At 63.2% G+C, this 24,493-nt stretch overlaps 1 protein-coding gene across 1 annotated transcript; it reads left to right on the top strand.

Annotated features, from left to right (window-relative positions):
* Window positions 1-6,837: 6,837 nt before the first annotated feature.
* EVPL (envoplakin) lies at window positions 6,838-24,418 on the top strand. The gene is made up of 22 exons (XM_058284756.2): window positions 6,838-7,058; window positions 9,126-9,225; window positions 9,598-9,752; window positions 9,836-9,962; window positions 10,972-11,097; window positions 11,670-11,708; window positions 11,862-12,023; window positions 12,128-12,235; window positions 12,363-12,458; window positions 13,563-13,688; window positions 14,068-14,214; window positions 14,449-14,603; window positions 14,763-14,860; window positions 15,127-15,308; window positions 16,675-16,853; window positions 16,941-17,079; window positions 17,209-17,402; window positions 17,744-17,894; window positions 19,451-19,534; window positions 19,644-19,754; window positions 19,856-19,948; window positions 20,801-24,418. The coding sequence occupies exons 1-22, from the start codon at window positions 6,988-6,990 to the stop codon at window positions 24,236-24,238; spliced, it is 6,081 nt and encodes a 2,026-aa protein (XP_058140739.1). The 5' UTR covers window positions 6,838-6,987; the 3' UTR covers window positions 24,239-24,418.
* Window positions 24,419-24,493: the final 75 nt, after the last annotated feature.

Here is a 24,493-nt window from a genome sequence, read left to right as displayed (position 1 = left end):
GAATTTTGTCAAAAGGGTGAAAACGCAGCCAACTCGATGGTAGGAAATATTTAGAAATCACATTGAATAAGGGTTTAATATCCAGGATATATAAAGAGATATTACAGGAAGCAGATTTGACCCAACAGATAGGGTGTCCACCTACTGCGTGGGAGTTCCAAGGTTCAAACCCAGGGCCTCCTGACCCTTGTGATGTGCTGGCCCACAGGCAGTGCTGATGCACACAACGAGTGCCCTGCCACACAGGGGTGTCCCCCACGTAGGGGAGCCCCACACGCAAGAAGTACGCCCCATAAGGAGAGCTGCCCAGCGTGAAAAAAGTGCAGACTGCCCAGGAATGGCACTGCCAGTAGGGAGAGATGACGTAACAAAAAAATGAGATACAGATTCTGGGTGCCGCTAACAAGAATATAAGTGGACACAGAAGAACACGTGGTGAATGGACACAGAGAACAGACAACTGGGGCGGGGGGGGGGGGCTAGGGAAGGGAAGAGAAATAAATAAAAAATAAATGTTTAAAAAAAGAGAGAGAGATGTTCTAACTCAACAATAAAAAGACAAATGACCCAATTAAAAAATGGGCAAAAGACTTGAATAGACATTTGTCCAAAGAAGAAATACAAATGGTAAAAAAACACGTGAATAATGCTCAACATCACTAGTGATTAGAGAAATACAAACCAAAACTACAGTGAGATGTCATTTCACACCTACCAGAATGGCCACTATTTTTTTTTTTTTTAAAAGATTTATTTATTTATTTAATTCCCCCCCCCCCCCCCCCCCCCCCCCCCGGTTGTCTGTTTTCTGTGTCTGTTTGCTGAGTCTTGTTTCTTTGTCCGCTTCTGTTGTCGTCAGCGGCACGGGAAGTGTGGGCGGCGCCATTCCTGGGCAGGCTGCTCTTTCTTTTCACGCTGGGCGGCTTTCCTCACGGGTGCACTCCTTGCGCGTGGGGCTCCCCCACGCGGGGGACACCCTTGCGTGGCACGGCACTCCTTGCGCACATCAGCACTGCGTATCAGAATGGCCACTATTAAAAAGACAGAACTACAAGTGCTGGAGAGGATGTGGAGAGACAGGAACACTTGTTCACTGTGGGAATGTGCAATGGTACAGTCACTGAGGAGGATTGTTTGGAAGTTCCTAAAGAAATTGAATATAGACTTGCCCCGTGACCCTGAAATACCACTACTGGGTGTATATCCAGAAGAACTGAGAGCAGTGACATGAACAGACATCTGCATAGCACTGTTCATAGCGGCGTTATTCACAATTGCCAAAAGATGGAAACGACCCAGGTGTCCATCAACCAATGAATGGATAAACAAACTGTGGCATATTCACACGATGGAGTATTATGCAGCCGTAAGAAGAAATGAGGTTGTGAAGCATATGACAACACGGATGAACCTGGAGGACATTATGTTGAGCAAAGCAAGCCAGACACAAAAGACAAATACTGTATGATTTTGCATTACTATGCACTAAATATGTTGTGTAACATATGAGTCAAAAAAATTTTTATGTATCTAGTACATCTAATTGAGAAATGTATGTTTTATTCAACTATATTTTCTTTTTATTTTTAAATTATTGCTTATATTTCCAATTTTTAAATATACAAAATAATGTTTTTAAAAAAGTTTAAAAACAAAACAAAAAACCAAAGTGAGTGTGTGCTGTTTCACACTGGGTTAGTGATGGGTAGCCAAGAAGCAGGGAGACCCTTCGGTCATAGCTGAATTTTCCCTTCTCCCTAGGTCCCACTGCCTTTCCCTTCTGTCTTCCCCTAAGAGAAGTCCTGTTTAATTGAAGCGATGCCTTTGGGACAACAGGCTGAGTCTATTTCACGGCTGCTGGGTGTTTGGAAGTCTAGCCTGCTCCTTTCTAATTTCCTGGCAATACAGCCTGGTGAGGCAGGTCCTCTCCACAGCCACAGAGACTTATTAGTTTGCTCTTTAGGGTTCTGTATTGCTTTTTATTTTTCTCTCTCCCCTTCTCCCCGCCCCAGTTGTCTGCTCTGTGTGTCCATTCGCTGTGCGTTCCTCTGTGTCTGCTTCTCTTCTTGTCAGCAGCCCAGGAATCTGTATCTCCTTTTGTTGCATCATCTTGCTGTGTCAGCTCTCCGTGTGGGCGGCGCCATTCCTGGGCAGGCTGCACTTTCTTTCGCGCTGGGCGGCTCTCCTTACGGAGCGCACTCCTTGCGCGTGGGGCTCCCCTACGTGGGGACACCCCTGCGTGGCAGGGCACTCCTTGAGCGCATCAGCACTGCGCATGGGCCAGCTCCACACGGGTCAAGGAGGCCCGGGGTTTGAACCGGGGACCTCCCATGTGGTAGGCGGATGCCCTAACCACTGGGCCAAGTCCACTTCCCTGGATTGCTTTTTAATAAATCTTTTTGTCCCTCAGACCAGTGGGTGGGGGCTTGGTGCATCTGTACCCCGACCAATCAGGATGGCTGCTCTCGCCCCTGCCGCGCTGCTTGGCCTGTTTCCCTCGTGGGTGGTGCGTGTGGTTAGCCTGCGGTCAGACCCGACCTTCCCCACGGGGGCCCAGGTCCCCAGCCCCCACTTCAAACTAGCACTGCTAAAGGGGGCAGGGAGACCCCGTGCTTCCTGGGTGAGTGTGGGCAGCTGCAGACTTCTGGAATGCAGGGACGTCTGGGCCCTGAGGTGTGGGCTATACCAGAGCTGGGCCTGGACATGCAGGCCAGCACCCAGAGCTGGGGAGCGGGACCAGCAGAGGAGCAGACTGCAGGCCTCCGGCCCTCTGTGCGCTCTCTCTCACCATCTAGTACGGGGCATCCGGCTCTTTGGACACTGGCAGTTTTGTTGTTTACCTTTATGGTTTTTAGATTGTATTCTCTAGACCCTCCCTGTGGAAGGGCCAAAAGGTCTAAGCCAGCACCTTCTTCCGGCCTGCTCTGCTCTAAGTGGGCGGCTTTTGGCTCTCCAGGCAGGCCTTCGGCATTTCTTTCCATCGGGCTTGCCGGGCAGACCTGCGGCCAGAAGAGCCTCCCCAGACCGCCCTGCAGATTCCTGGGCCTCAGCCTCTGCCTTCCCTTGGCATCTTTAACGCCCACCCCCGCCCCTGACATCAGACTTGTCCTCTTTAGGCCTCAGTGAACACGCAGTAACCAGCTTGGCTCCAAGGGTCTGGTGGTAGAGCTTTTGTGCAAACAGAGGGCAATTTCCTGAGGTGGCAGAGCCTGTCCTGATCAGAGGGCGTACAGGAGCCTGGCAGGTTCCGTCTCCCCGCGCCCAGCAGGCAATTACCACCATCTGCTCCAGCAGGGAAGAGAATGCGCCTTCCCTGCAGGGGCCCCTTGAGCTGGAGAAGGGCCTGAGCCCCCGTGCCCTTGCCGAGGGGCCACCCTGTTGCCTGGCAGCATGCGTGCCTCACAGTGTGTGGCAGCCTCGGGAGCCGGGACCGCTTTCAGCTTTCAGCAGCCCCCCTGCCAGGCCACGGGCCCTGAGAGCTCCGAGCTGCCCACGCCAGCCTGCCTGGGAGCTCCAGCCTGACGGAGGGGACTCTGAGTAAGCTGCCACTGAAAGCACAGGCGGCACAGGAGGAGCCACGGAAGTCGTTTCATCTCAGATCTCCTGTTCCGCAGATGCAGTAGCCAGGCCAGGGGGGAGAAAGGACACACCTTTCTCAGGGGTGGGACCAGAAGCCGGGTCGTGGGCCTCTGGCCTTGTTCAAAAGGAGACAGGGACCCAGGCCCAGGAGGTTTGACAGCTGGAGGGACCTGTCCAGCTGCTAGGTCAGAGCTGTCTCGTAGAAAGATCATATGAAACCGTGGCTGCAATTTTAGAGTTTCTAGGAGGCACATGCAAAAAGTGAAAGCAAACAGGTGAAGCTAATTTTAAAAATATATTTTAACTCAACATGGCCAAACTATCGCTTCAACATGTAATCGATATAAGAAATGATAAAGAGTTCACATTCTGTTTTCATTCGAAGTTTCCAAAATATGGCATGAAGTTTACACTTCCTGCCGCCTCAATTCGGGGGCCTGACCCCATTTCAGGGCTCGGGGGCCACGTGGGACAGTGCAGGTCTCCACCAGGGCCTAAATGAACCACTCTTTTCTTCCTCACATATTTAAAACTCTGCATCTTTCTAGATGTTTCTCCAAGGGCGGGAGTCCAGAGATGAAATGCGAAGATAGCCAAGCCTCTTTCTTAGCTCCTGCCTTGTGCACCTGGTCGCCACTGCCCGAGCCAGAGCCCCGGCAGGGACAAGCTGCCCTGGGGCTCGGCTGCTCTGCTCGCTGCCTGCGGCCCTTACCTGGGTGGGGAGCCGGGGCCGGTGCTCATTTGACTCGGCTTTAGAGTGTCCTGCCAGGAATTCGGCTCTTGTTTTCTTCCAGTGACTCCATTAGCACGTAGTCTCCGGCTGCAGGCCCCCTGTGGGGCGCGTTTATTTCCAGGAGGGCTTCCTTCCGGCTCTCAGCCCGGCTCTCTGCATTTTGCCACCCCCTCCCCGCCCACCCCTCCCCGCAGCTGCAGCCCCCTGCCCAGCTGCTCCTGGTCTGGAGTCCTGCCGTCTCGTGCTCCCTGGAGGGGGCCCAAAGTCCCTGGGAGGCAGGACAGCGGGTCGAGGGCGGCGGATGCCCCATCTCGCCTCTCCTGGGGCACTGCCCTCACCTTCCCGTCCGAAAGATAAAGGAGCTGTGTGAGCCCACGCGTGGGAGAGGAGAGGCCGGCGGTGAGGACTGGCTCCCTGACTCCGCGGTCACGTAAACCGACGGCCCCTGTCTAAGAACAGTCGATGGCAGGCGAGCCGCTGGTGGTTAGAAGAAAATTGTCGCCCGGGGAATAAAGTGGAGCGGGGCTGGGGGCCCGAGGGCGACTGGCCTCCCCTCCCTGGCATCCCCTCTGCTCTCTCACTAATCACCACCCAGGAGCAGAGAACACGGGAGACCTGGCCCCCGGGCGCTGGCCCTGGCCACTCTATTTCCCTGTTTCTGCTTATTCTATCAAGCTCTCCTGCTGTCCCCCCCGTCCCCACTGCCACTGTCAGACCCCCACCCCCTGGGAAGGGGTGTCCCTGTGTCCCCTTGTCCGTGACTCAGACCATTCTGGGTGGGGGGAGCTGTCCTGGTCTCCCCAGTCTGCTGGGACCTTATCTCCCCCGGGACATGCTGTCCCCAGCGGGCCTGCCGGGGCTGTCCCAGCGCCTCATACCTCATGTGTTCCCATCCCTTCCCTGACCCCACCTCGAATCTTCCACCCGAACTACTTGGTTTTCAGAAACGACGCAGGGGCCTGGATGCAGATCTGTGGAAGGAGCTCCTTGGGCTGAGACGCTGGAATGAGGGTCTGAAGAGGGGGGTGGGGCTGCCCACCTCTTCTTTAAAATTAAAAAAAAAGGTGGAATCTGTTTTATTGAAACGTTTTCATAAAAACTATACAATCCATCTACTGTGCACCATCCATGACATCCGGCCCAGCCAGGGTTATGCACTCATCCCTGTGGTCAGTATTAGAGCATTTTCTTTACCCCAAAGAGAAACACCCCCTGCCCCTTAGCGGTCACCTCTCAGTCCCTCTAGCCTGGCCCTGCCCTACATAACTGCTAAGCTAGGTCTAACTGTATACTTACTTGTATTTACATTTTGTATAGATGGAGTCAAACAACATGTAGCACTTTGTGCTTTGGTTTCTTTCACTTAGCATGCTTCCTTTTTTTTTTATCGTTGGTGGAAGAATATTAATATATTACTATCGCCTACAGTCCAAAGTTTGCCTTGGTTGTATTGTTGCCCAAATATCACCCTATTACTAACGTCGTGTAACATTAACGTACATTTGTTGTGTTTCAGAGGAAGAGCTTCTTACGTCTGCGCCACCAGCCACCCTCCTTGCGCCAGAGGGTTCGCTGTGCTCTCTGGACCCAGTGTGCTCTCCAGACCCGTGGGGGCCGTCGCAGAAGGAGGCAGCTAGGGACCCCTGCGGCTTGGTGTAGCACCCTGTCGGCCACGCCACCGGACGCCTCACAGCCCTGCAGGGGCCATTTCTGGGGGACGATGGAGGAGAGGCAGGTGGAGCAGTGGGTTCTGAGGGGTCAGTCGGACCCTGGGTGTAGCAGCTCCTGGAGGCTGATGCTGGGGTGTCTGGGGGCTCGGGGCGGGGGGGTGCCCCGGCTCTCGGGAGCTGGCCTGAGGAGCACAGCAGCGCTTGTCCTACTGCACTGGCTCCAGGGCCACACATCGGGCAGGATTCCTGGGGTGCACTCTGGGGAGCCCGGCGGGGAGGGGCTCACTCTTTAAAATATCCTTGTGCTTTGGGTTGTATGGGGATTCTGCACATTAGCACTTCGCTAATAAAATATATACTACATAAAATGTATGCATTAAATCTATGTATGCATTAAATCTACATGCGTGTAGAACGTCCCTGGCCGCCCCAGCTGTCGGCGGGGAGCAGGGAGAAGACCCTGGACGCCGGGCAGTGAGCAGCGCGCAGGGCCTCCACCCGGGGCTGGCGGGAGCGGCCCCACCTGGACCTGGCGGGGGAGGCCCCGCAGGGCCTGCCTGTGCCAGCTACTCGGATCGGCCCCGAGTCCCGGCTCTGCAGCTTGGGCCGCGCCGTCCGTGTGCACTGGGCATGCGTGCGACCCGCGGTCTGTCCGTCCCCCCCCAGCCGAGCTCTTTCCCCATCTGGGTGTGACCACTGCGGCGCTCTCTGGGCGTGTGAGTCCGACAAGTCCAAACCTCCTCTGGGAGCCGGGCGGGCTGGGCCGCCCCGCCTCTGGGCTGGGCCCGTTCCTCCCAAACTGGTTGTGCTGGAGCGGTGGGTGGGGGTGCGTGCGCGGCCGCCGCTGGGCCCGGCCGCTGGCGCCCCTCACCTGCAGGGAGGTGCCTCCCAGAAACTGCCTTGCCCGCGCGCTGCCCCGCCTCGCCAGAGCCCGCCGAGCGGCCAGCGAGGACTCACGCCCGCCGCCGCCAGCCCAGCCCGAGCTTGGCACCTGCGTTTCCGGCCATGTTCAAGGGGCTGAGCAAAGTCTCCCCGGGGAAGGGGTCCCCCAAGGGCTCCCCCAGCAAGCACAGCCGGTGAGCGGGGCCGGGCAGAGGGCCGCTGGGGTGGGGGTGGGGGTGGTGCCCGGGCCGGGCGCTCCAGCCCCTGCAGGTGGCAGCTGGAGCCCAGGACCAGCCCAGGGCTGGCATTTGCATCCTGAAGCCAAAGGTCCCCGGGGCAGGCTCTGTCCCTGTCCTGGGGCTGCCCAGCCCAGGCCAATTTCCAGCCCTGGCAGGAGGCAGGGAGGGCCAGGCCTCCCTCCTGTTTCTGAGGCACTGGCCCGCGGGGTTGGGGCTGCTCAAGGCCCGAGCAGGCACCCTTCCTCTGCCCGAGGCTGGGAGACCAGAAGCCTGTCTCCCCCTCCCCAGCACTGGCCCCCAAGGCTCAGCTTGGGCTCGGAGATGACCCTTGGGGTCTGGGTGCAGGGGTGCCCAGGGAGGGAGGCTGGAGAAGCTGGGCAGTGGGTGGGTGGGGGTCTCTGGGTGCAGGCAGATGGGGGCTTTGCTGTCCCCCCCTCTAGGCTGCAGCTTCCAAATCCAGACAGTTCTCAGGTCGGGCAGGGAGAGTGTTGTTAAAGAGTTGGGGTGATGCCTTTACTTTGTGGATGTGTGGAGGGGGCTGCGGCCCCCAAGCATTCTTAGAGCCCCCCCCCGGGGTCCCCCAGCTTGCAGCAAGGGCCCCCTCTGGACTCGCTGGGCGTCAGCTGCCCTTGCAGGGCGGAGGCAGTAGCTCACCTGGGGTCCCGGATGCCAGATGAGAGCAGAGATGAAAGGCTGGAGCGGAGGTGGGTGGGGGCGAGCACTCATTACCCCGATAGCGATCGGGGCCACGACGCCAGGGCTGGGCTTGGGCAGATGGGAACAGCGTCAGCGAAGACTCTCACTGGGGTGATCTGTCCCCCTGGGGCGCCCAAGTCCTGCCCTAGGGGATCCTGAGCACTGGCTGCCCAGGTCCCCATCCCCTGCAGAGCCCCCACAGGCTCCTCGGCCAGCGGCTCCCCAAAAAGGACTCATCATTCCCCGTATGCATGGTCCATTCATCCAGCAGATGTTTACTAAGCACCTACTGTGTGCCCGGGACTGTTCCACACACCGGGGGTGTCACAGTAGACAGAAACGGCAGGCCCTGCCTTCCAGGCACTTCTGTCCCAGAGAAATAACAGCTCGGGCTTGCTGGGCGCCGGCTCCCTGCCAGGCTCAGTGCTGGATGCTTCCAGGTGGTTTAGTCTTAATACAGTAACCCTGTGAGGTAGGCGAGGAACTTGAGGCACAGAGAAGTTAAGTAACGTGCCCAAAGTCACGCAGCAGTGCAGAGCGAGAAGGAGCAATCCAAGGCGGTCCGGCTAAGGCTCTTCCAGGCCTTAGGTCTTCGCTGTCCCTGCCCCTCCGCCGGAAGCCCGTCCTGTGGGCCCTGGTTCAAGGCCCAGCTCAGTGAGGCCACCCCACCCCATCCCCGGAGAGGCCTGGAGCCCACAGGGCGTCCTACCAGGTCTGCCTGGCACCCTATCCCAGCATGCGGCAGGGGCTTGGGACAGGAAAGAACGAATGTCTGGAAAAGGGCTCTCGGGATGCGGTTCCAGCTTGCTCGGTTCCTGACGAGCTGTGTGACCCGGATTGAGTCAGGTCCCGGTCTGGACCTTCAACTCCCTATCTGGAAATCACTGGGGTGCACCTGCTATCTCCTGGCTCCCCCTGCCCCGTACGGAGTGGCTCTCAGGTGGCCGCTAAGGCCTGGGCACAGGCAGAGCCGTGGGGAGGAGACAGGGCTGGAGGGTGTTAGGACGCGGGGTGCAGGCGGCTCGCTCGGCTCCTAGAGGCTGAGCCCTTGAGCCGCGCACTCCCGGGGGAGCTGGGCGGGGTGCGAGCGTGGGGCCAGGTCAGCTGCCTGAGGCCGGGGGGGCCCCAGCTCCACGGGGAGCCTCTTTTTCCCCAGCGCCCCCCCAGGACCTGGGATCTCAGAGCCTCCTGCCAGGGAGGGAGCACAGAGCCCCCATGGGTCGCAGGCCGGCGGGGGGGCGGGGGAGACCCCACATGGATGGGTAGTCCTCTGCCCACGGGAAACGGGGCCTCTCCCAACCGCGGTGCCTCCTGTCCCCCCGCCAGGGCCACCAACCAGGAACTGGCCCTGCTCATCTCCCGCATGCAGGCCAACGCCGACCAAGTGGAGCGAGACATCCTGGAGACCCAGAAGAGGCTGCAGCAGGTGAGGCCGGGCAGCAGGTGGGGCACGCTTCACTTTGTTCCTTTTGCATGCCCGCCGCTGAGGGTGCAGGTGGAGCCCCCGTGATTCACTGCTCCCCCACTCCACGGCAGGAGCGGGGCGCCCCCCTCCTTCTCTATTGGACTTGCAACTTTGGGGGTCCAGGGGTCCCGGGGAGGGGCCCAGGCTGCCCCTCGCGTCCTAGCTGCCCACCCCGCACGCGCCCTCTGCCTGCTGCGGGCGCCGAGGTTGGCCATGGGGCCGGGGTCCGCCAGGGAGGGGTTCGGGACTGCAGGGACAGAAGCGAGGCCGCGCGGCTCTGGGCCCTGACGGGGAGCCTGTCCTGCGCCCCCACTGCCCCGGCTGTGCCCGCAGGACCAGCTGAACAGCGAGCGCGGCCAGGCGCTGCAGCACCAGCAGGAGACGGGCCGCAGCCTGAAGGAGGCGGAGATGCTGCTCAAGGACCTCTTCCTGGACGTGGACAAGGCCCAGCGGCTCAAACACCCGCAGGCGGCGGAGATCGAGAAGGAGTGAGCGGGCGGGGACAGGAGGCCCGGGGGGGCCCCCGGGGGTTTCCGAGCCCAGCCCTGATGCCCACCCACCTCCTCGGCAGCATCAAGCAGCTGCACGAGCGGGTGACCCAGGAGTGTGCCGAATACCGTGCCCTGTACGAGAAGATGGTGCTGCCGCCCGACGTGGGGCCCCGGGTGGACTGGGCGCGCGTGCTGGAGCAGAAGCAGGTCAGAGCGTCCCCCACGCACCCCTACTGCCCGAGACACCCTCCAGGAGCTCAAAGTCCTGCCCTGGGCAGCAACCAGAGATGGATGCGGGAACTGCATTGCTTTTTTCTTTTCTTTAAAGATCTATTTATTGTATTTATTTCTCTCCCCTTCACCGCCTCCCCCCCAAGTTGTCTGCTTTCTGTGTCCATTCGCTGTGTGTTCTTCTGTGACTGCTTCCATCCGTATCAGTGGCACCGGGAATCTGTGTCTCTTTTTGTTGCGTCATCTTGTTATGTCAGCTCTCCGTGTGTGTGGCACCATTCCTGGGCTGGCTGTGCTTTTTTCGTGCAGGGCAGCTCTCCTTATGGGGCGCGCTCCTTGAGTTTGGGGCTCCCCTATGTGGGGGAACACCCTTGCGTGGCAGGGCACTCCTTGCGCGCCTCAGCACTGCACATGGGCCAGCTCCACACGGGTCAGGAGGCCCTGGGTTTGAACCCTGGACCTCCCATGTGGTAGGCGGATGCCCTATTCTTTGGGCCAAATCTGCTTCCCAGGGGAAGCATCTCATCAGGGCCCTGACCGCCTGCTTGGACCCGTGGATGGTTTGGGCTGGAGCGGGGGCCTGGGAAGGGAGAGAACAGGGGCGATGGCGTGTTCAGGGAGGGCTTCCTGCAGGAGGAGGTGTGTGGAGCAGACCTGGCAAGGTAGGGGACTTGGGTGACTTGGGGTGCAGCAGCGAGGAGAAGACCTTCCAGAAAGGAGAGGAAAGGCTCCTGTCGGAGGAAGCCTGGGGCGTGGTGGGGGTTTCTGGGCAGGGACAGAGCCAGGTCACGGGGCGGCTGAACTTGGGGGGAGGCGTTGCACCTTGGTGCGTCAACAGCAGGGGCGTCGTGATGACAGCGAAGGGGACACAGGACAGCCCCAGGCCGCTCCCCGGGGCGGCTCCCCTGGCCCACCCAGCCTCCGCGTACTAGCCCCTGCCGGGCGGGCGGCGGGGGGGGGCGCTGACGGCCGGCTCTCCTCGCAGAAGCTGGTGTGCGACGGGCGGTTCGGGCCGGGCGTGGCGGAGCTGGAGCAGCAGGTCGCCGAGCACAACATTCTGCAGAAGGAGGTCGAGGCCTACGGGCAGCAGCTGCGGAGCCTCATCGGGCCGGTGGGCGTCCCGGGCCCCCTCCCGCGGCCCCTGCCTTCGCTCCCCGAGGCGCCGTCACAAAGCGGGGGGCTCAAAGGGCAGCAATTTATCCCCACGGTTCCGGAGGCCCAAAGCCAGGGGTCGGCAGGATCCCGGCAGAGGGGTCTCCCGCCCCTGCCCCCGCCCCCCGCAGCCTCTGCCGGGTGGCCGACCAGCCAGGGTGCCACTAGGCCGTGGCCTGAGCCGGTCCGCCTCCGTCCCGTGCCTCTCCTCTCGCGGGCTGGCTGTGTCCAAGTTTCCTCCACTTCTAAGGACCCCATCAGGTGGGATCAGGGGCCCTCAGGCCAGGTGCCCCCAACTGCCCTGATCACACCTGCACTGGCCCTCCTTACAAACAGGGTCCCTGACCACGGGTTAGGACATGAGCTTGTCTTGGCGGGGACACAGTTCCATCAGTAGCCCCTCAGTTCCGTGAGAGCCTGAGCTGGATCCCCTGGCCCTCTGGCAGCGGGACCCCCTTCAGCCAGGGTGTTGGGGGGCCCCTGCGCTCCGCCTCACCTGAGCCTACATTTTTCTCCCCTGGGTCGAGGCAGGATGCAGCCACCATCAGGAGCCAATACCGGGACCTACTGGTGAGCGGGAGGAGGGCGGGGGGCTGGGGAGCCCGGGGGTGGGGGGGACCTGGCTGCCCGGGCCCTTCCTGGGTGAGGGGCCTGGGCTGGGCCTGACGGCGCTTCCCTCCCCCCTGCCACCCCCTCCGGCCCCGCGGCTCGTCCTGCGCGCAGAGGGCGGCCTCGTGGCGCGGGCAGAGCCTGGGCAGCCTGTACACGCACCTGCAGGCCTGCGCGCGCCAGCTGAGCGCCCTGGCCCAGCAGCAGCGCCGCATCCTGCAGCAGGACTGGAGCGACCTCATGGCCGACCCCGCGGGCGTGAGGCGGGAGTACGAGGTCAGCGGGGGGGAGGGACGGGGGGGGGGGGGGGTGGCAGGAACCCCCCTCGCCCTCCCCGGTCCGCCCCGCCCTCACCTGCCCCCACGCTCCCCGCCCCCCAGCACTTCAAGCTGCACGAGCTGCTGAGCCAGGAGCAGTGCGTGAACCAGCTGCAGGACGACGGCGAGCGCATGGTGGCGCTCGGGCACCCGGCCGTGGGGCCCATCCAGGTGCGAGGGCCGCCGCCCAGACACGCCCTGCGGCCCTGGGGGCCTTCCCTCCCTCTTCTGGGGCAGACAGAGGGCCCTGGACGGGGCGGGCGTGGTCCGAGTCCCCGTGCCGTGCCCCTGTCCCCAGGCCCACCAGGAGGCCCTCAAGACGGAGTGGCAGAACTTCCTGAACCTGTGCATCTGCCAGGAGAGCCAGCTGCAGCACGTGGAGGGCTACCAGCGGGTGAGTGGGGGCGCCGGGCCGCCCGGCTGCACAAACGGGGCACCCGGGGGACGCCCCGACATATTCCCATCGCGGGGACAGGGCTCCCCGTGGATCGAACGGAGCCCGGCTGAGGAGACTCGTCCCCAGGGAAACGATCTCATGGGTGAATTCCCAGCTGGGGCTGGGTCACCCCCAGGGCGGCAGAAACTGGTTCTTGGGGCAAAAACCATCTTACTCCTTTCATGCATGAGGTTTACCTAACAGGGCTAGCAGATTACAGTATAAAATTTCATGGAAGGGGGAGTGGGTGTGGCTCAGTGGTTGAGCGCCTGCTTCCCAGGTACGAGATCCTGGGTTCAATCCCCAGTACCTCCTAAAAAAACAATTTCATGAAAGGAGAGGAATTAGCCAAAAAAAAAATGTCCACAAAGACCGCGTTGGGGGAAATCCTGAGGAAAGGGTTCAGAAAGGTTCAGAAACATTAACATAATATAAAACTGGAATTTCCTTTTTCTTTTTTTAAAGTTCCCACCCAAAACGGTTCGTATGTTTTTGAGAGAGACAAAAGCCAAGGAGTTTTCTCTTTTTTTCATTTTTGTTTAAGGGCATTTTCCTATGTCCCCTTGGACCATAATTCCACAGTCTCATGCCACAGTGGCTGTTTCTGCAAAGCTCATTTCCAGTTTCTTCCCTGAGGCTGGGACGGGGCAGCCCGCGCGTCCACCCTTCGTGCTCTGCCCTGGGTCCCAGCAAGGACAACTCCAGGTCCTCGCACTTGCACGCGCAGCGTGAAAACCCGAAGTGCTTAGCACGTATTTAGCAAGCTAAGCTCATTTCCAGGGCATTCCAGTTTAAACAAAAAAAGTTCCCACTGCCTGGGTAGAAAGGCCACGTACGGGAGGGTGGCCTGGTTTGGGTTTACCTGGTTTGGGTTTACTTGGTTTGGGTTTAGCTGGTTGGGGTTAACCTGGTCTGAAATTACCGGGTTTGAGTTTAACTGGTTTGGGTCTAGTCAGTTTGGATTTACCTGGTTTGGGTTTACCTGGTTTGGGTTTACCTGGTCAGCAGGGTTGGTGGGCAGGGGGTTGCCTTGGGCTTTGCCCTTGACCCCAGGGACTTCAGTTCCAGGAAGAGGCTGACTCCATCTGCCAGACCCTGGAGAAGCTCAACTCCAGCTTAGACTCCAAGTTCAGCCCTGCCCCCGGAGGCCCGCCTGGGGCCCTCCCAGAGCTGCTGCAACAGCTGGAGGTGAGACCCCCCCACCCTGTGCTCCCCAGTGCACCCCACTCCTTGGGAGCAGCCCACCCATCTGTGCAGGCCTCACCCCTCCCCTTCCAGGTACCTGGTCCTGCCCTGAGCCGCAGCCGGCGGGTGGGGGGAGGAGAGGGAGGTCTGCCCCCAGCTCTGCTACCAGCAAGCCCTGCCCTGCTCTGGGCCTCAGTTTCCTCACCTGTCATGTGGGGCAGCTGGGTTGATTTCTGAGGCTTCCACTCAGAAGGGCTGTGCGGTGCTGAGCAGCCCCCAGCCCAGCCCAGGAGGGGGCTTCAGACCCCACCTGCATGAAGCGAGGTACAAGGCTGGCCAGCAGTGGGGCCTGCGCTGAGCCCCGTGCCCCGGCCCCCGGCAGGTGGAGGAGAAGCAGCTGGCCATGGCCGAGAGGACCGTCGGGGACCTGCAGCGGCGGGCCCAGGAGGTGGTGCCCTTGCCCCTGCGCAGGAACCGGCCCCAGCAGCCCCTGCTCGCCGACAGCCTCTGCGACTGGGATGAGGGAGATGTAAAGGCGGCAGCCCCCACCCCAGCCCTGCCCCGTGCCCGCCCCAGCCCTGCCCCTGCCCTGACCCCACCGGGTGCCTCCCCGCCCTTCCCCAACTCCTGCCCCGACCTGTCCCTGCCCCAGCCCCGCCTGATCTTGGCCTTGGCCCCTTCTCTGGTCCCTGCCCTGCCCCCATCCCTGCCCCCAGTGGCCTGAGCCTTGACCGGAGCCCTTCTCCACCGCCACCGCCCCCAGGTGCAGCTGCTGCAGGGCGAGCGGTACACGCTGGTGGACAACAGTGACCCCCACACCTGGGTCGTCCAGGGCCCCGGTGGGGAGACCAAGCGGGCCCCGGCCGCCTGCCTCTCTATCCCAGCGCCGGACCCTGACGCCGCGGCCAGGGCCTCCAGGTGGGCTGCCAGGCCACCCCCACGGGTCCCCAGAGTGACGCTGAAGGACAGGAGGCCAGCCGTGGGCAAGACCGGGCCTCACCGAGCCCAGAGGCCGTGACTGCCGGGCTGGAGTGGGCGAGGGGCGGCCGTCCTTCTTTGACCCGCTTCTCGTTCCAGGCTGGCCTCGGAGCTGCAGGCCCTGAAACAGAAACTGGACGCCGTCCAGAGCCGCCTGAAGGCGGGTTCTGTGGAGCCCGTCCCTCCCGGCCAGCAGGGTAGCCGGGGCTGGCCGGGGTGTGGGAGCGGGGGGCGTGGCCCCTCTGGGGGCTGCAGGGGGCGGGGGGCCCTGGGATAGGGGAGCCCGCTCTGGGGATTCCATCTCTTGGGTTGGCAAGGCCCCAGGGTGGTCCCGCCCCAAGCCAAGCCCTGTCCCCCCCCCCCGCCCCCACCCCTCATGAGACCTTCTGTGGCCAGCCAGGGAGGGGCCCACTGGGAGACGTGCGGCAGGCCCCGGACCCTCCCCCTCCCCCTGTGCCCCCAGCCCCGGCCAGCTCGGCCCCGGCCCAGCAGCCCGACCCGCAGGCCCAGCAGCTCCTGGCGCGGATGACCCAGCTGGGCAGTGACCTGGCGCAGGTGGAGAGGCAGGTGCGGGGCCGAGCCCGGGCCCCGCTGAGTCGCACCGCGCCCCTGGAGGACCTGGAGGGCCGCATCAGCAGCCACGAGGTGGGTGGGCAGCGGGCCGACCCAGCTGGGACAAACGACCCCTGTCCTGGAGGCACACACACTCTAGGGGGAGAAAAGGCAACTGGGAGCGGTCCAGGGTTCAGTCCAGTTGGGGTCCCACCCTGGCTCCCCCATGGAGCCGCTGTGTGACCTTGGGCAAGTCACTTAATCACTCTGGGCCTCTGTTTTCTCCTCTCTGAAGCAGACGCGACAGTCCCTAGCTCACCCTGTGGATGAAATGTGCTAGCGGCCCCCAGGAAAGGCCCCGCCCCAGGGAGTTACCCATTGGCAGGGTTCCTGAGAGCAGAGAGGAAGCCCCCAGCATTTAAGGGGTCACTTCTCCTGGCCGGAACCTCAAGAGGCTGCAGCACTGTGTAAATGTCATTACAAAAGAACCCAGCACTCGCGAGGTGCTAGAAGGGAAAGCCGCCCCTTCCCCGCTCTCGGGGGTAGCAGTTGGGGTTATAGCCTTCCCAACCGGTTTCTACTCAAATATTTTGTTTGTTTTTGGTTTGAAAACATTTGAATCATGTTGTTCCCATTATTGTGCAACTGGGGGCCGGAGCTTTGAGGAGGTTACGGGGAGGCGGCGCCTCAGCTGGGTGGCAGCGGCGCAGGGGCGCGCGGGGTTGGCGCAGGTGGAAAGGGGACGTAGGTGGGGCAGGCTGGGCTCCGGGAGGTGCTTTGAGGTGGAGACGAGCAGGCAGGGCACCTCGTAGGGGTGCCCTCGGAGAGACCAGCGTGGAGGGGAGGGGAGGGGAGGGCGGTGGCAGAGGAGCGCTGGCGCAGGGCTGGTATGCAGCCCTCAGCCCACCCGTGGGATCTGAGCTGGGGCCCCGGGGCTGGGAGAGCACCCCCAGGTATCTGGGGCTCTCTTCAGGCCAGGAGACCCCCACCGAGAGCTGGCAGCCCAGGGCTGGCTCCAGGAGCCGGGGAACTAGCTCTTTGGGCCCTGAAGCCCCAGCAGGGGTGCTGAGGGGCCAGGAGAAGCCCAGTTTGTGGACGGAGCCAGGGCTGTGGCTGCCTGGAGGGAGGGGCCGGGTCCCTGGAGGTTTTGGGAACAGAACTGTGACACTATGACATAGGAGGTCGTTGTGTGCCGGGCACTGCTAAGCGCCAGTACAGGAGCTCGCTTCATCCGCCCATCAACCCATGCAGTAGATGAAGAGACTGAGGGTCAGAGAGGTTGTCCTGCCCAAGGTCACCCACACGGTACCTAGCGGAGCAGGGCCCTGAGCCCAAGCACGTAGCCGCCACCCTTTTCAGCCTCGTGGGCGCAAAGGAAGGTTGACCTGGTAGGAGGGCCGAACCAGGGGCCGCCCCCCGCCCAGGGCAGAGCTCCCTGACCCCGGCCGCCCCTCCCCAGGGCACGGCCCAGCGCCTGCAGAGTCTGGGAGCCGAGAAGGCGGCAGCCCAGCAGGAGTGCGAGGCCTTCCTGTCGGCGCAGCCCGCGGGCCCCGCTGCCCTGCAGCTGCCCGTGGCCCTCAACAACGTCAAGAACAAGTACAGCGACGTGCAGGTCCTGTGCAGCCTCTACGCGGAGAAGTGAGTGGCCTGGGGCGGGGGCTGCCAGGCAGGGCGCCGTGGACGTGACCCGGGGTGGGGCCTGACCCTCGGCCTCCTGCGTGGCAGAGCCAAGGCCGCCCTGGGCCTGGAGAAGCAGATCCAGGACGCAGACGGGGTCATCCGAGGCTTCGAGTCCAGCCTGGCCCAGGAGGCCCCCCTCCCCGCGGGGCCGGCGGCGCTGCAGGAGAGGGTCGGCGAGCTGCAGGTGAGCGACCCGCTGGCCGCCTGGGCGGGGGAGAGCTCGGCCGGACCCAGCAAGACGGGGGTGGGTGAGCGTGGACAGGGCGTGTCGCCGAGCCCCGAGGGTGCATTGTGGCCATGGCCTCCCCGCCAGCACCGGCGGAGGGAGCTGCTGGAGCAGCAGGGCTGCGTGCTGTGGCTGCACCGCCAGCTGAAGGCCGCCGAGCACGCGTGCGGGGCGCTGCAGAGCACCTGCCACGAGTTCTGCCAGGACCTGCCTCGGCAGCAGCAGCGGGTGCGGGCGCTCACAGACCGCTACCACGCCGTGGGCGACCAGCTGGACCTACGGTGAGTGGCTGGGCCGTGGGGCCCGGGTCCTGCCGCCAGGGTGCCTGGGCTGGGTGGGGGCCCTGGGCGCTGCTGCTGGTGAGCTGTGTGACCTAGGGCTGGTGACGCGCCCTCTCTGAGGCTCAACTAACCCACCTCTCAGTGCCTTCTTCCTTGGGTGGGCCTGGCGAGGACGGGCAGGGCCATCCCTGAGCCCAGGTGAGCTGAGGAGCAGCCGGGCTGGCCCTTCCGGCCGCCCCACCTGTCCCGGGAAGAAAGCCGCCCTCCAGCTTCCTCCCGCTCTGCTCTCCTGTCCCCAGGGGGCAGCTCTCACCCCTGCTCCGGGCTTCGTCCTCCTGCAGGGAGAAGATGGTGCAGGACGCCGGCCTCACCTACCAGCAGTTCAAAAACTGCAGGGACAACCTGAGCTCCTGGCTGGAGCACCTGCCCCGCAACCAGGCGCGGCCCAGCGACGGGCCCAGCCAGGTTGCCTACAAGCTGCAGGCGCAGAAGGTGAGGCTCTGGGGGCTTCCGGCCACCGGGGGCCAGGTGGGGGCCCTGTGCAGACCTGGGGCCTCAAGCCCACGTCCACCTCCCTGGCCGCCTCCGGCTCCGGCAGCTGCCTGAACATGGTGGGCCCCCTAGTGGCCACAGGGCAGAAGCGCATGCAGGGGCCCCAAAGCCCAGAGCCCTGGGCGAACCCCCAACCCCCTGAAATGCTCTGCCTGGCACCCATGGTGGGCCGCGGTGGGCTGGGGGCTGCGTCTCAGGCAGCAGAGCTCCTGGGGATCCTCTTGCAGGCCCTGAACCGGGGTGGGGGTAGAGCCCAGTCCCCAGGTGACTCCCGCTGCAGGGAGGCTGCCACGGCGCCAGTGTTATCCGGGCACTGTGGGAGCCACTGCGGGGACCAGGGAAGGTGGCCTCAGGTGGCCGTACCTAAGCTGAGACTTGCAGGGGCCAGGGCGGCCAGGGGAAGGGCGGGCAGGCCTGAACAGGGGCGCGGGGGCCAGGGGAAAGGAGGGTGCTGCAAGCGGAGGGGGCTGTGGGCACGCAGGCTGTGCAGGGGGCTGGCGTGGAGGGGCGCCCTCGGGCTGCATTCTCAAAGCTGGCTCTGGCAGCCGCGGAGAATGGTGAAGAGGGGGTGGGACCGAAGGCAGGGAGAGCCCGGAGGCCTGGCCCAGGAGGGAGAAAGACGTGGGTGGACTTAGGACGGGGGGAGGCCGCGGGGTCATGCCCAGGTTCCGTCTGGGACAGGTGGGAAGAGGAGGTGCGGCCCCTGAGCTCGTGCTGGGCAATATGGGAGAAGAGAGGAAGTCGGCGGGGGTCACGCCGCAGGGGAGAGGCGGTCGGGTGTATGGGAGGGGGATGCCGGCTAGGGGTGCTCGTGGGGAAGCCGAGGGCAAAGAGGTGGGCCGTGGGGCTGGGGGAGAGGCGGGGGGGTGGGCGCCAGGAGGGCTGAGGCAGGTCTAAGCCCCACTGCAGGCTAGAATCCCCAGGGGGCTTTTAACTCCCCTGCCAGGACCCGGGCCGGACCGACTGAAGTGGAATTCTGGGGTCAGAGCCCTGGATATTTTTTTTTTTTTAAGTTCTCAGGTGACTATTAGGGGAGCTGGGGCAGCATCACCTGGGAACTGGTTAAAGATGCAGATTCTCAGGCCCCAGCCCAGGCCTTCTGCATCAGAAACCCCAGGGGCAGGGCCCAGCAGATTCTGTGATTGTGTTGGAATTTTATTGAGGTAACATATATACAGCATAAAATTTCCCATTTTAACCACTTTCAAGTATACAATACAGCCGTGTTGGGACACGCACCCCTTAAACATGTCTTTGCATAATCCCCCAGGGGACTCTGCAGAACCACTGTGCTAGAATAGAATTCCAAGGGCCACTAGGCAGAAAAAAGGCTCTGAACCGGAAGAGCAAGGGGGAGCCTTCAGGGAAGGGGGGACCCCAAACCGTGTCTCCGTCCTGTCCTCCCTGGCTGCCTGTGCTCCTGTGCGCCCACTGGAGGGGAGTCAGGGTGAGTGGCACAGCCTGACCTTCCCTGACTGTCGTGTCTTGCCTGGCAGAGGCTGATGCAGGAGATCCAGGGCCGAGAACGGGACAGGGCCATGGCGGCCCGCCTCTCCCAGGACCTGCAGGCGGCTCTCCAAGTAAGCGCTTTTACGTCCGTTTGTCCTTCTTTATCTGTCTACTCTCCTCCCCTTCCCTCCCCAGCTTCCCCCACTGACTTCCAGCCTGTTGGCCTTCCCTTCTGCTCAGGACTATGAGCTGCAGGCAGACACCTACCGCTGCTCCCTGGAGCCCGTCCCGGCAGGGTCGGCCCCCAAGAACCCCCAAGTGTCCCCGCTGCAGGAGAGCATCGAGACCCAGGTGAGGTGGGGGCTGGCTGCACTCAGGGCCCTTCGGCCCCAGTTCTGCAGCCTCTGAAGTGGAGCTCACTCCGCCCTCCCCCCCCCCCTTGCTCTCTCCAGGAGAAGAACCTGACCAAGGCATACACTGAGGTCGCAGCCACACACCAGCAGCAGCTGCACCAGCTGGAGTTCACCAGGAAGGTGCTGGAGAAGGTACAGAGATGCAGCCCACCCCATTCCTGCAGTACCCGCCCAGCCCAGCCATCAACCTTCCTCCTGGCCTTGCAGCCTCCAGCCCAGGCGGGCTCAGCAGGTTGAGTGGGGGTGCAGGGAAGCGGCTGTGGCCCCAGTGATTGAGCCCCCGCCTACCACACAGGAGGTCTGTGGTTTGGTTCCTGGTGCCTCCTAAAGAAGACAGTGAGCTGGCACGATGGGCAGGCATGGCAAGCTGAGAGTGGGTGCAGCTCCCTGCTTGCTTCACCCCTCTCCCCAGCAGCTCTTACGGGTTATCCACCCCAGAGTGAGGCCCTGGAGACACCATTCATGTGGTCACAGCTCAGCCACACGCCCTCCTCCAATGGGGACAGGCCCTCTTCACCAGAGAGCAGAGAGCGTCTCTACAAAGTCTTCAGCTTAGGACCCGGCCCACAATGGGCAAGAGGGCACCAAAGCCCCCTTCCCTGGGAGCCCAGGACCCATGTGTCTTGGTGACTGGCCAGAGGACCTGCCAGCTTTCCCACCACCCTGGTCCTGCTCCAGCCGCCCTCCGAGGAGTGTGGGGTCCACTTCTGGGAGCCTGGGTGGGAGGGGGAAGGGAAGGGCTTTGGCAGGGAGAACCTGTCCTCTCTCCACTTTCTGATGCAAACTTGGCCTGGGCGCTGCCTTGTGTCTTAAGGTCACGGGCATTTACTGGGTCCTCTAGAAACCTCTGCATCCGAACATCTCAGATCCTCAGTTCCATCTCCTGGGACCTACCAGGCAGTTAGGGGAAGCAAGAAGGGGTCTCTGATCTCAGGGGCTGGAATGGAAAATGAGGCCCACCCCGTTCCTCCTCTCACTCTGCAGAAGGAGCTCGGGGAGGACAACCAGGGGAGCCACGCTACAAAGCAGGGGTCTGAGGGCGCAGCCCAAGCAGGGGAGTCAGAGGCGCTGAGGTTGCAGCTGGAGTCAGAGAGGAAGCAGGTGGCCCAGGTGCAGCGAGAGCTGGAGAAGCAGAGGGCCCGGCTGCTGCAGCTGAGGACACAGAGGCCCGTGGAGAGGCTGGAGGAGAAGGAAGTGGTGGAGTTCTACCGGGACCCCCAGCTGGAGAGCAGCCTGTCCAAGGCGAAATCCCAGGTGGAGGAGGAGGGCAGGAAGCGGGCGCGCCTGCAGGCGGACCTGGAGGCGGCGGCCCAGGAGGTCGTCCAGCTGGAGAGCGAGAGGGAGGCCACGCAGCCTCACCTGCTCACCAAGGAGGTCACCCACATCGAGAGGGACCCCGGCCTGGACAGCCAGGCAGCTCAGCTCCGCGGCGAGATCCAGCACCTGCGGGGCCAGAACGCCAGCGTCTCTGAGCGCCTGGAAGAGCTCAAGAAGGAGCTGCGGGCCCTGGAGCAGCAGGAGGTGGCCGTGAAGGAGAAGGTGGTGGTTAGAGAAGTGGTGAAGGTGGAGAAGGACCTGGAAATGGTCAAGGCAGCCCGAGCGCTGAGGCTGCAGATCGAGGAGGACGCTGCACGGAGGAAGGTGGCCCAGGAGGCCGGGGCCAAGCTCCAGTCTCGCATCCAAGAGCTAGAGCGGGCCATCAGCTCCGTGGAGCCGAAGGTCATCGTGAAAGAGGTGAAGAAGGTGGAGCAAGACCCAGGCCTTCTCAAAGAGGCCTCCCAGCTGAGAAGCCTCCTGGGGGAGGAGAGGGACAAGAACGGGGTGCTGGCCAGAGAGCTCCAGGAGCTGCGCGGCAGGCTGAGCGTGGTGGAGCAGCAGAAGCCCAAGGTGGAGCTCCAGGAGAGAGTCAACGAGGTCTTCCAGGTGGACCCCGAGACGGCGCAGGAGATCCCGCGGCTCCGGGCCCAGCTGCAGGAGACGGCTGGCAAGAGGCGCTGCGTCGAGGAGGAGGTGGGGAGGCTGCTGTCCGACCTGATGGCGCTGCGGGCCCAGAAACCCACCGTGGAGTACAAGGAGGTGACCCGGGAGGTGGTGAGGCATGAGAGGAGCCCCGAGGTGCTGCGGGAAATTGACCGCCTGAAGGCCCAGCTCAACGAGCTGGTCAACGCCAACGGCCGGTCCCAGGAGCAGCTCATCCGGCTGCAGGGGGAGCGGGACGAGTGGAGGCGGGAGCGCTCCAAGGTGGAGACCAAGACGGTGACCAGGGAGGTGGTGCGGCGCGAGAAGGACCCCGTCCTGGAGAAGGAGGCGGAGCGGCTCCGCCAGGAGGTGCGGGAGGCGGCCCAGAAGAGGCGGGCCGCCGAGGACCAGGTCTACGAGCTGCAGAACAAGTACCTGCTGCTGGCGAGGCGGCGGCCCGAGGAGAAGGTGGTGGTGCAGGAGGTGGTGGTCACCCAGAAGGACCCGCGGCTCCGCGACGAGCACCGCCGGCTGAGCCGGAGCCTGGACGAGGAGGTGGGCCGGCGGCGGCAGCTGGAGCGCGAGGTGCAGCAGCTGCGGGCCAGCGTGGAGGAGACCGAGGGCCTGCTCAGCTTCCAGGGGGACCGCGACAAGAAGCTGGCCGTGGAGAAGGAGGGGCGGCAGCTGAGCCTGCGCATCCAGGAGCTGGAGCAGCGGCCGCCCGCCGTGCAGGAGAAGATCATTATGGAGGAAGTGGTCAAGCTGGAGAAGGACCCGGGCCTGGAGAAGTCCACGGAGGCCTTGCGGCGGGACCTGGACCAGGAGAAGACCCGGGTGATGGAGCTGCATCGCGAGTGCAAGAGCCTGCAGGTCGAGATCGACGTCCTCCAGAAAACCAAGTCACAGGAGAAAACCATCTACAAGGAGGTGGTCAGGGTGGAGAAGGACCGGGCGCTGGAGAGCGAGCGGGCCCACGTGTGGGAGACGCTCAGCAGGGAGCGGGCGGCGCGCCAGGCCCGGGAGGAGGAAGCGCGGCGGCTCCGGGAGCGCCTGGACCGGGCCGAGGCGCTGGGGAGGACCTGGGCCCGGGAGGAGGCCGAGCTCCGGACGGCCCGGGAGCAGGCGGGCCAGGAGTGCCGGCAGCTGCAGCAGGAGCTGTGGGCGCTCGAGAGGCAGAAGCAGCAGGAGGTGCTGCGCCGGCAGCAGGAGTCGAAGCTGCTCAGCCAGAAGACAGAGAGCAAGCGGCAGAAGGTGGCCCAGCAGGGCCAGGAGCTCTCACAGCTCGAGACGGCCATCCTCCAAGAGAAGGACCAGATCCACGAGAAGGAGAGGACCCTCCGGGACCTCCACACCCAGGTGAGCCGGGAGGAGCTCCACCAGGAGACCCAGACCCGGGAGACCAACCTCTCCACCAAGATCTCCATCTTGGAGCCGGAGACGGGGACGGACATGTCCCCCTACGAGGCCTACAAGAGGGGCATCATTGACCGGGGCCAGTACCTCCAGCTGCAGGAGCTCGAGTGCGACTGGGAGGAGGTGACCACCTCGGGGCCCTGCGGGGAGGAGTCTGTGCTCCTGGACCGCAAGAGCGGGAAGCAGTACTCCATCGAGGCCGCGCTGCGCTGCCGCCGCATCTCCAAGGAGGAGTACCACCTGTACCGGGACGGCCGCCTCCCCATCTCCGAGTTCGCCCTGCTCGTGGCCGGGGAGACCAAGCCCTGCTCCTCGCTCTCCATCGGCTCCATCATCTCCAGGTCCCCGCTCGCCTCTCCGACCCCCCAGGCCAGCAGCTCCTTCTCCCTCGGCCTCTCCCTCGGGCTGGGTGACGACAGCTTCCCCATCGCCGGGGTCTATGACACGACCACGGACAACAAGTGCAGCGTCAAGACGGCCGTGGCCAAGAACATGCTGGACCCCATCACCGGGCAGAAGCTGCTGGAGGCGCAGGCGGCCACGGGGGGCATTGTGGACCTCCTCAGCCGGGAGCGCTGCTCGGTGCACAAGGCCCTGGAGCAGGGCCTGATCGAGAGCGCCTCCACCCAGAGGCTGCTCAACGCACAGAAGGCCTTCACCGGCATCGAGGACCCCGTCACCAAGAAGCGGCTGTCGGTGGGCGAGGCCATCCGCAAGGGCTGGGTGCCCCTGGAGAGCGCGCTGCCGCACCTGCGGGCGCAGCACCTGACCGGCGGGCTCATCGACCCCAAGAGGACGGGCCGCGTCCCCCTGCCGCAGGCCGTGCTCTCCGGCATGATAGACGAAGGCCTGGCCCAGCTGCTGCAGGACGAGGCGAGCTACGACAAGGATCTGACGGACCCCGTGTCCAAGGAGCGGCTGAGCTACAAGGAGGCCATGGCACGCTGCCGCAAGGACCCCCTCAGCGGCCTGCTGCTCCTCCCGGCCTTGCTGGAGGGGTACCGCTGTTGCCACCCCCTGCCCCCCAGCCGTGTGCACTCGCTGCGCTGACAGGGGCCCCCGCGGCATGTGTGGGGGCACGCCCCCCCCGGCTCTCCCCTCATCTGACGGCTGTCTTATTGTTCAGATGCTCTCGGTGTTGGGCGCCCTCCATCCCCAGACTGGCCGCCTGGGAGCTGCTTTCCTCCCTCCTCCCCCACCCAGCGCTTCTAATAAAAGAATTCTCCCAGAGTCTGGGTCACATTTGGGAACACGGCATCTGTTTGTCTGGGGCAGAGCAGCACAAGGGACAGCACCGCCTGGGTC

The sequence above is a fragment of the Dasypus novemcinctus genome, chromosome 21 (assembly GCF_030445035.2).
Source record: "Dasypus novemcinctus isolate mDasNov1 chromosome 21, mDasNov1.1.hap2, whole genome shotgun sequence".
In the NCBI taxonomy this organism is placed as follows: domain Eukaryota; kingdom Metazoa; phylum Chordata; class Mammalia; order Cingulata; family Dasypodidae; genus Dasypus; species Dasypus novemcinctus.
This window is presented reverse-complemented; position numbering and strand designations above follow the sequence as displayed.

Excerpts from the sequence above, each read along its gene's own strand:
- EVPL (XM_058284756.2), top strand. The coding sequence starts at position 6,988 with ATGTTCAAGGGGCTGAGCAAAGTCTCCCCGGGGAAGGGGTCCCCCAAG. Across the intron at positions 9,753-9,835 it reads GCGGCGGAGATCGAGAAGGA|CATCAAGCAGCTGCACGAGC; the intron begins GTGAGCGGGCGG and ends CCTCCTCGGCAG. Across the intron at positions 12,024-12,127 it reads GCGTGAGGCGGGAGTACGAG|CACTTCAAGCTGCACGAGCT; the intron begins GTCAGCGGGGGG and ends CCCGCCCCCCAG.